Raw genomic sequence first — 10,286 nt, forward strand, 5'->3', positions numbered from 1 at the left:
GCGGCGTTTTGGAGTGCGCCTCGGGTGCTTCCGCCCCGCTGTGAGGGGTTCGCCCCTCGATCCCGGGCTGCTGCGCTGAGGCGACGGGGCTTTTCTTGTGTCGCTGTGAGGGGCTCTTGTTTTGGCGGGAAGAACGACCTGAGGGACAACGATGCTCTCTCTTTTATTTAAACGCGCCCTGCCCTCACTTTCGCGGCCGCTCTGCCCGTGCGGGGAAGGAAGGGCGAGGAGATTTTCCCGGGCCCGGGGGGCCGCTCGGTCGGCTCATTGTTCGCCCTCTCCGCGCCCTGCTTTCTCTGGGCTGCCACAAAATGGCGCTGCTGCCTCTCTCCCCCTCCCTTCCCCCCGCGGTGAGCAGAGAACCACAACAACCAACGGCCGCTTCCCAACCGCCGCCCCGCCCCCACGTGACAGGGCGGCCAATCGGGAGGCAACGAATGGCAGAGCCGCCCAATGCGCGAGCCGGCTGCCGGGGACGACGGAGCGGGGAGGCACAACAGGAGGCGGAAAGGGGGAGCGTGATGGATGGCGGAGTCGCCCAATGGGCGGCCGGCGTCGGCCTCTCCTCCGCCCAGAGGGCTCTCCCGAGCCGGCGAAGGGGCGTGGCTTGGCGGGATGGTGATGTCAGCTGCTCTGCGGGCCAATGGGAGCGCGGGGAGCGTCTCTATAAGGGCGGTCGGGGGCAGGCCGAGAGGCGCCATTTCGCTGGAGCGGAGGAAGGATCCTGGCCTGGGAGCGGAAGAGAGTGCCGGGCAGGGTGGGCGGACTCAATCCAGATCCATCCTCGCCGGGCGGCCCCCTAATCGCCGGTCATCGCTGTAGGCGCCAGCTCGGCGGACCCTCCTCCCGGCTTCCGTAGCGTCCTCTTCTCCCCCCACAACATCCGCCCCCACCTACGCGGCGGAGAGCAAAGGTGGAGTGCGGCCAGTAATCCCAGTACAATCCAGTGCCATCCGCGCCTCGGACCGCGACGACTCGCCGGGGGAGCGGCGCCTCCGGACGCGGCGGCCTCGGCGGAGACGGGCGCGCCCTATATTGCCGGCGCCCCTGCGCGGTGGGAGCCCGGCGGGGGGCTGGCCGCAGGGACCCCCGCCCGCCCCGCCTCGGGGTCCTGCCGCTGCAAAGGCCGCCATCTTCCTAGCTTCTGCGCCTAGTTGTTGGCGGCGGCGGAGGGGCGAGCGGCCCCCTCCCCGATGGGGGCCCCGCAGTAGCCGGGCTCGCCTGCCTCCGGTTCGGCGGGGGGAGGCGCGGCGGCGATGCGCCCCTGAGCCAGGCGCCGAGGACAGTTTCTTCCCCCCGCCAGGCCGAGACCGCCGAGCAAAGTGGGGGGGTTCCCCGAGGCCACGGAGGCGCCGGCGGCTGGAGCGGGACCGTCCCGGGAGAGAGCCGGGCCCCCGGGAGGAGCTGCCGCCTCTGGCGCTGGAGCCGCCCCTGCAGGCATGTTGCAGAACGTGAACCCCAACGGCAAGTACGTAATCGGGGGGGGGCGGCGGGGGAGAGGGCGGCCGGGCCGGGGGGGGATCGGGGGTCGCCCGGGGGGGGAGGGCAGCGAGCCGTGCGCGCGCCTGCCCGCCTTGATGGAGCATACCTGGCTGTGTTGTGTCACATGACGGGCGTCGCTTTTGAACTCGCGGTGCCACTTGCGGGAGGCTTCCCCGCCTGCGTGTGTCGAAAGGAGAAACGTTGGACATCGCCATTGCTTAGCAACAATTTTGCGTCGCCCGTCTTTCCTCTGGGGAGCCTTTGCAGTGCTGCAACTCCAGTGCCAGCTCTTTCCCCTCTTATTTCAACCCCCACCACCCACCCACCCGCTATTCACTGGTGTGACCCCCGCAGCAATGAGTTGTGTGAATTATTTGGATGGCTTTAAAGGGATTTGAGTTGCCCGTGAAGGGAATGATGATAGCATTGGGAGCTGTCTTGTCATGAGACCCTGTAACGCCTTGGGGGCAAGCGCTCCTCTCCCGGGGTGGCAGGGCTGCTGCCCTTTGATGCCCTCACTCTGTTTACCAACAGGCTCATTTCCCAGGGCTGGTGGTGGAGCCGCAGGTGTCCTGGGTGATGGATTGGCAGCTACTGTTGCACGCTGGGCTTGTGCACTAAGGCAGCAGCCTGTGAATCTGTGGCTCTGTATTCAGAATGTGCCACGGCTGGATTTGTGGGCCAGGAGACAGATCAGAATTCTGCATCCCCCCCCCCTGTTGGTTTTTCAACTCAGAACCCACCTTGGCTTAACTGCTCCTTGCCAACTGGCTGGCCCCATTGTGTGGAGGCCTGGTCAGCCATTCATTTTGTTGTCTCCCTCGCTCTGATTGGGCAGCACCACAGCAACCGGCAATGCACTCTGTCCTTTTCATCTTATGAGCATGTTGACTATGGAGGAAGCCTGGTGTCTCTGTTTTCCCAGATGTTTAACCCCCCCCATTGGTCCTGGGGGAAGAGTCCTTGTTCTCTGGTTCAAAACACCAATCCTGGGCATATTTGGAACTGTTTTACGATGTTGTCGCTGCTCTCCGGAGTGTGCCTAGTTTGCCTTGGTGGGATTCCTGCGACACCCTCCTGTTTACTGGGCTTCATGGCGGTACTTTAAGGGGGACTGTGTTTGTGGGCAGCAAGTGTAGTGTTGCAATCTGGAAATTGTGTGCCAGTGTGCTGAGGTTCAAGGGGGCAGTGGGTGCAGATGGGTCAGCACTTCGGTTGGCCTGGTCTCTGGAGTTTCCCCTGGCTCTGGTTGGGAGCTGGCTCCGCTGCCTTGCTGCCCTTAGGGATGTAATTTGGTGTTTCTCTTCCAAGAGGTGACAGAACGGGCATCTCCTACACTTTTGCACAGGTGGGGGGGGCAATGCTACCCTCCTCCATGTTCTACTTGCTGGCTCATGTGAGGGAGGAGAGCGTGGTAGGTGGCGAAATCCACCGCAGAATCGGAGCAGACCCGGCTCTTGCCTTAACAGCCCTTCTTCTCTCCCTGTCTTGCAGGATCCTTGGGGAGGGCAATGCAGGTCTGGTGGGTCTGGCAGTCGAGTCTGCGCCGGGGAAGCGGATCCGCAAGCCGTCGCTTCTGTACGAGGGCTTCGAGAGCCCCACCATGGCCTCCGTCCCGGCCCTTCAGCTGGCCCCAGCCAACCCTGCCCCTCCGGAGGTCTCAAACCCCAAGAAGCCGGGCAGAGTCACCAACCAGCTGCAGTACCTCCACAAAGTGGTGATGAAGGCCCTCTGGAAGCACCAGTTCGCCTGGCCCTTCCGCCAGCCGGTGGATGCCGTCAAGCTGGGTCTTCCGGTAATGAGCTTCCTCCTTGCCTGGGGGGGGGCTGGGGGCGGGCGGGTTCTGCTGTGTTAATAATGCCCTTGTTGCTATGGTTACTGGATCGCTTCCTGCCTCATCCCATGAACCAAGGTTCTTGTTTGTATCTGGTGTGCTGAGCTAGTCTTCTGGATTCCTGAGCTGGGCTGCTAAAATTCAGGGTGCTTTGGGGATCTCCATGGGTTGCTCACCCCAGTCAGCAGGCAAGGCTTTTCCATACTGAGGGAAATGTGCCTGTTGTCGCCTGTTCCCCGAGTTTGAGCTCAGCTGCGTCTCTTCCCCAAACAATCTTAAGGCTGTTGGTTTGGCCAGGGATTTCACCTGGGGCAGCTCCCCTGATCCCCGCCCCCCCATGTCCCCTACAAAGGTATGGATGAGACAATTCAGCCGCTTTTGCGCTCTCACGCTGCCCCAAATCTAATCTTGTGCCCTGAATGCGTTTTGCAGATTCCCATCCATGACTTTGTAGAAGACATCAAGTGACCCCCAAATTAAAGGCCAGCACCTGTGGCACCTAAGGAGTTAAAGCCCAGAGGTAAAAATCCACCTAGGTTTATCCTTGCCTAGCTTCTTTGTGCACAGTAGGGGTGCTGAGGTGGTGCTTTTTAGTCTCTTGACAGAAGGCACCCTTTCTGCACCCCAGGGAAAGAAGCGAGAATCCCCTCTCGGCCTAGCAAGCTGAGAAGCATTTATTTCCTGCTCTTTGTAAGGCTGCGCAAGAGTCCCTGCCCTTTCCCGACCTGTAGCCAAGATTTGGAAGGGACCTTTGGACGTGGTGTTGACCAGGAGCCTGGGTAGCCCAGTGGTCGGTGCGGCCTGTGTGCCGTGCTCTTTGGGGTGACCATGTGGGTTTGCTTGCTCTTCTCTGCCCCCAGGACTATCACAAGATCATCAAGCAGCCAATGGACATGGGCACCATCAAGCGGCGCCTGGAAAACAACTACTACTGGAGCTCAGCCGAGTGCATGCAGGACTTCAACACCATGTTCACCAATTGCTACATCTACAACAAGGTTAGGGTTTGCACGTGTGGCGGGAGAGGCAGCTGCCGCAAGGCTGGAGCATGGCTGGAGTGTCAGGGAAGTGGCTGCATAAATTGTGAGGGGTTTGGGGGGGGGGAGAGACTCCCAAGTGTGTGGAGCGTCTCCAAGTGACAAGGACGCATACACAGATTGTGCAGAGCAGCCTGCTGACAACTTCATGCCTTGATCACGGCCTCTCTTGGTGTAGCCCACAGATGACATTGTGCTGATGGCCCAAACGCTGGAGAAGATCTTCTTGCAGAAGGTGGCCCAGATGCCTCAGGAGGAGCAGGAGATTGTGATCACCGTGGCCAAGAACAGCCACAAGAAGGGGGCCTCTCGGGCTGCAGGTAATGGCGCGAGAGGGGGTTGGGGTGGGTGGGCTTTGGGGCAGAAGTGGCTAGGGTGCCTGCTGGCTTGCTTGGGTTCTGCTCCAGTTGGGGGCAGGCTGCCTCCAGTTTAACAAAGAGCCACTTTTCTTTTTTATCCCTCCAGCACTCCTGGCAGCAGCCAACGCAGCTGCTCAGCAGGTGCCGGCCATCTCTTCCGTGTCCCACGCCCAGCTCTACCCCACAGACATCCCCACCACCGTCATCAACATCCCTCACCCGTCGGTCATCCCTACGCCTCTCCTCAAGCCGCTACACTCCACTGCTACCTCCCAGCCGGTGCTGGCGGTGCCTGCCCCAACGCAGCCGGTGGCCAAGGTGAGCCTGTGTGAGCTGGCAGCCGAGGGAGGTGGGTGGGGGCCTTGAGCTGCCTGGGGTTCCCCCTCCAATCTGGCTTGGAAGCCTAAGCAGTGTTCTCTTGCCCCCCAACAGAAGAAAGGAGTGAAGCGGAAAGCGGACACGACCACCCCGACCCCCACAGCCATCATCGCCACCAGCGGCGGAGAGTCCTCTCCCTCCGCAGCCGTGCTGGAGACCAAGGCAGCCAAGATCCCGGCCCGGCGGGAGAGCGGGCGCCCCATCAAGCCCCCCCGCAAAGACCTGCCCGACTCCCAGCAGCACCAGACCTCCAAGAGGGGCAAGCTCTCGGAGCAGCTCAAGTACTGCAACGGCATCCTCAAGGAGCTCGTCTCCAAGAAGCACGCAGCCTACGCCTGGCCCTTCTACAAGCCGGTCGACGCTTCCGCCTTGGGCCTCCACGACTACCATGAGATCATCAAGCATCCCATGGACCTCAGCACCATCAAGGTAGGCGGGGGCTTGGCCACCACAGAGAAGAAGGGGAGAGGAGCAGTGGGGACGACGACTCCTGGGCACAGGAGAAGGGGGGTTTCCAGAACATGGTTGTCTGTGCTGTGGAATTTAGGTAAAATCCATCTGCTGACTTCTTGCATATTCACCATACAAGCAGGTGCTTCCACAGTCTAGATTAAATAGATTTGTTGGAGGTACGAGTGGCCTGTTTCTGTCCCAGGGAGAAAACGTGCCCTCTGCTAACCTTTCAGTGCCAGCAGTTGAACAGGCTCCTTATATCTGCTGCTATCTCTGCCCCAGTGGGCTTTGCAGTCAGTGTTGAGGGGAGGAGAGAGGCCATAGGGACATGAGGGAGCATGGAAGGGAAGTCATGTGACAATGCCAGGGCAGGCAAAGCAGGGCAAGCAGCGGTGGGGAGACCCCACCCAAGTCCCACTGGTTTTTAGCGTGAACTGGCCACGTTCTGCAGTCATAAGGGCAAACTAAGGAAACAAAACACCAGTCTTGGGGGGCTTGTTTGCTCCTTGCGTGTTGCAAAGCTCATGATCCTCCCCTTTTACTTACCTACCTTCGGTTTCCTTTTCTTTTTCTGTGGCTTCAGCGCAAGATGGAGAATCGGGAATACCGTGACGCCCAGGAGTTTGCTTCTGACGTGCGGCTGATGTTCTCCAACTGCTACAAGTACAACCCCCCTGACCATGACGTGGTGGCCATGGCTCGTAAGTTGCAGGTGAGTTTGATGGGAAGAAGAGAGAGGCTGGTAGCCCTCCCTCCCCCCCCCGTGACCCTGCCCCTCAGTAGCAGAGCTCGAGTCTTTGCTGCTCTCCCGCAGGATGTCTTCGAGTTCAGCTATGCCAAGATGCCAGATGAACCCATAGACATCAACCCCCCCTCCACGTCACTCCCACAGCCGGGCCTCCTGATGAAGTCCTCCTCAGACGATTCCTCCAGCGACGATGATGACGACGACGAAGAGGAAGAGGAGGGGGATGACGACGAGAGCAGCAGCGAGAGTTCGTCGGACAGCGAGGAGAGTTCCGACTCGGAGGAGGAGCGGGCCAACCGGCTGGCTGAGCTCCAGGAACAGGTGAGGCAGAGAGAGCTGGGGCTTTGAGCCACTGTTGATCACGGCCATGGATTGAGGAAAGGGCGCCTGCAGTTGGTGGGGTTGGGAGCCCCTTATCCATGTCCCTTTTGCCTCCCCAGCTGCGGGCAGTGCACGAACAGCTGGCTGCCCTCTCTCAAGGCCCAGTCTCCAAGCCCAAGAAGAAGCGGGACAAGAAGGACAAGAAGAAGAAGAAGAAGCTGGAGAAGCGCAAAGGGGGAAAGGCGGGAGGCGAGGAGGAGGCAGCCCGGCCCCACCAGGCCCAGCTCAAGAAGTCCAAGAAGGCAGCCGGAGGCAGCAGCGGAGGAGGTGGCAGCAGTGGTGGCGGCAAGTGAGTGGGGCAAGCGAGTGCGTGGCGATGGGGGTCGGGGTGGGGAGAGCAGGGCGAGCAGCTGGCTGATGACTCTCTTTCCCCGGCGGATCGACCGTGGCGAACTCCTTGTAGCACAAGCCAAGATGCCTGACAGCTGCCGCTGGCTGGGTCCCGCCCAGTGCGCAAGCGGTGGGGCCCCTGTCTCTAAGGCGTGTCTCCCCTTCCCAGGAACTCGAAGAAGGCCAGCGCCAAGGCCCTCCCTCTGCCGGCCCCTGTGCTCTACGACTCGGAGGAGGAGGAGGAGAGCAAGCCCATGACGTATGACGAGAAGCGCCAGCTCAGCCTGGACATCAACAAGCTGCCGGGGGAGAAGCTGGGCCGGGTGGTGCACATCATCCAGTCGCGGGAGCCCTCCCTGCGCGACTCCAACCCCGAGGAGATCGAGATCGACTTCGAGACCCTCAAGCCCTCCACCTTGCGGGAGCTGGAGCGCTACGTCCTGTCCTGCCTGCGGAAGAAGCCTCGCAAGCCCTACAGCGAGAGTGAGTGGGGGCGACGGGAGACAAGATGCATCCCTTCAGGACTTTGGGGTTTGGGCTTGGCTGCTAAGTGGTGGTATTCAGTAAAATGGCAATGAGTCCGGGACTGGGGAATAAGTGGTGCTGGAAGGGGAGGGGTGGGGTCTCCCCAGCCAGGCGCCCCATGACCCCAGGGATTCCTGCCAGGGGGAAACCGGGAGAATTGGAGGGCCTCAGCTCAACCCCCAGCCCTGCTTGGGGATGGGGATCCATGAAGACCCCCTTGGTGGGCTTTCCCTTCCCACCAAGTTCTTAACCAGAGGTACCGCTGTAGTGATTTTTGCAGCCATGTTCTGTAAAGGGATAATGGAGGTGTTCAGGGGTGTCAGCCAGAGGTCTGAGAAGCAGTTCTCCTTCTGTGGAGCTGGGTAGTGCTTGCCCTCCTGTTGTCCCAAATGAGAGCTGCATTGAGGGCGCAAGGGGAAGAGGAGCTCCCCAGTAAATTCCTTCCTTCTTCTTTCCAGCCCTGAAGAAGCCAGTGGGCAAGACGAAGGAGGAGCTGGCCCTGGAGAAGAAGCGGGAGCTGGAAAAGCGCCTACAGGACGTCAGCGGGCAGCTGAACTCTGCTAAGAAGCCCCCCAAGAAAAGTAAGCCCTGGCTCCTGATTCCTGGGCCTGGTTCTCTCCTGTCCTTGACCCTCTGGCGTCCTTCACCTTTCTCCTTTCTCCCTCTCCCTGTGCAGCCAACGAGAAGCCGGAGTCCGCGCAGCAAGTGGCCGTCTCCCGCCTGAGCGCCAGCAGCTCCAGCTCCGACTCCAGCAGTTCCAGCTCCTCCTCCTCCTCCTCGGACACAAGTGACTCTGACTCCAGCTAGGCAGGCTGGTGGAGGTGGCAGCAGCAGCAGCCGCCGGGGGGTGGCTGGCCGGCCAGCGATGGCAGCCTGCTCGGAAGAGGTTCTGCAGGACCAGAACTGGCAAGAGAGCGGCGCAGGCGGACGAGCGGGCTCCCCTCCACCCCCCCTCCAGCTGGGCGCCCGGGGCGGAAGGGCTGCGGCCGGCTGGCTGGCGGCTTCCCTGTCGTCCCGCCCCCCTTGGGGCCCTGGGGCGAGAGCTGGCGCTGTGGCATGGGGCACCCCGACTCTGTACAGTTGGCTCCAGCAAGCGTGAGGGGCAGTGTTTTCCTGTTTTGGTTGAATCTTAGGAAACAAACTTGTGGTTTTTATAAAAGCATTTAGCAAGTTTTGGTTTTGTGACGCTCCGTTCCTGGATGGGCAGCTTGGGGGCGAGGAACTGCGCTGGGGTGTTTGTGCCCCGCCAGCTTGGACTTGGAGCCCTGAGGGGGAGACAAGACTCTTGTGGGGAGAAGCTCCTCCTCTGACACTCCCCCTGGCAGGCACTCAAGAGGTTCCTTTATTTATTTTTCTTTGTTTCCCGTCGGTGGCTTTCCCTGGGATCTGGAGTGAGTGCGACCGTTGACGTCCCTGGGCAAAATCGAGACAGCATGTTCTTCGCCCCTCAAGGGAGGCTGGTTGAGGGGGGAGGGCAGCCCGCTTGAGGGGTTTTTTTATGTTGACTGTATATTTTTTTTCTACTGTTCCTTTTATTCCCCTTGCCCGTGTCCACCTTCCAGGGCTCTGTTCCATCTTATTGTATGTTAAGCCTTCTGGTTCTTTAAACATGTAAATAAAAAAACCTATTGTACAGGCTGGTGTGGCTTGAGTGGGGAAGAGGGCAGCGTTGGGGCACAGGCAGCCTTCCTGTCGAGGGTCTCGCTGCCACCAGGGCTTGGCTCCTCTGCTTTGTAGGGTCTCCTGAGCAGCCCTGCTTCCGGGGGAATTGGAGGAGACTCTCAAGGGCCATCTAGGACTGCTCTTGTAATTACCCCTGCTTGTTGACCATCACCCTTCAGTGGGGCTTCCAGATACGCCAGGGTGAAGCTTCCGTTTTCCTGGTGGGAAACCAGAATATCACAAATGTGCGGTTTCAAATCTTTTTGCCTGCTGGCTGCGCTGCCGTCACAAACCCACTTGAGTAGCTCAGCTTCCGCTGCGTAGGGGAGGGACTTGAAGATGGTTGTTGCAGAAAAACTACAGGGTCACCTGATAAAGCTGAGGGTCAGAAAACTGGAGCAAAGGTAGGTACTTCACACATCAAGCTGCAAGTCCCTCCTGCAGGGGGCAGTGAAGGCAGGGTCTCTTGGGCTTGCGTCCTGCTTCCTCGTTTCCCATAACTGGCCTCTGGTCAACCACCGAGAAGGGATGTTGGACCAGATCCGCCACTGGCCTGATCCAGCATGATTAGTTACGGCCTAGAGCACTTTTGTAAGCCCAGGGAGAGTCAAGAAGACGGGCAGACTGGACAATTCTCCCCCTTGCCCACAAATTAATGAGTGACACAGAGCAGAATTTTGAGGTTCCCCATCAGCTTGACACTTGCTTCCCCTTTCTGCTGAAGGCCAAAGGTGGCTGCATTTGTAGACCATCTCTGGCCATAGGGGAGAGCTTGGAGCCCCTTCCCTGGTGGTAACGCTGGCCACCACTGCTTTACTCATCCTGCTGCACACAGGAGGGCTTGCCTGAAAGCAATTCTTGCTTGACTGGGGGAGAGGAGGGCACTGTGGGGCATGGAGTTTGGCAAGGGAAAACAGGTGAGTGGTGGGTGGAAATGACACATGGAAACCGCTTTTCAAGAGACCCCAACCACTAGGCATGCATATCTGTGGTATGATAAGGTCAAAGCACATAAAGCGTTTAAAAACCATATTGTCAGAAAAGCACTGTTTAATATCTGGATAAGATATAAGGGCTTGTTAGAAAATAAAACCCCA

The 10,286-nt window shown here is 59.7% G+C and overlaps 1 protein-coding gene across 1 annotated transcript; it reads left to right on the top strand.

Moving 5' to 3' along the window:
• Positions 1–548: 548 nt before the first annotated feature.
• On the top strand, positions 549–9,160 carry BRD2 (bromodomain containing 2). Its single transcript, XM_081900426.1, has 12 exons — positions 549–1,468; positions 2,977–3,277; positions 4,177–4,314; positions 4,532–4,673; positions 4,819–5,030; positions 5,145–5,519; positions 6,127–6,255; positions 6,358–6,612; positions 6,732–6,961; positions 7,172–7,485; positions 7,986–8,108; positions 8,204–9,160. Exons 1-12 carry the CDS (start codon positions 1,440–1,442, stop codon positions 8,332–8,334), a joined length of 2,379 nt encoding a protein of 792 aa, XP_081756552.1. The 5' UTR covers positions 549–1,439; the 3' UTR covers positions 8,335–9,160.
• Positions 9,161–10,286: the final 1,126 nt, after the last annotated feature.

This window comes from Podarcis melisellensis, assembly GCF_964234715.1.
Source record: "Podarcis melisellensis genome assembly, chromosome: 2".
Taxonomy (NCBI): domain Eukaryota; kingdom Metazoa; phylum Chordata; class Lepidosauria; order Squamata; family Lacertidae; genus Podarcis; species Podarcis melisellensis.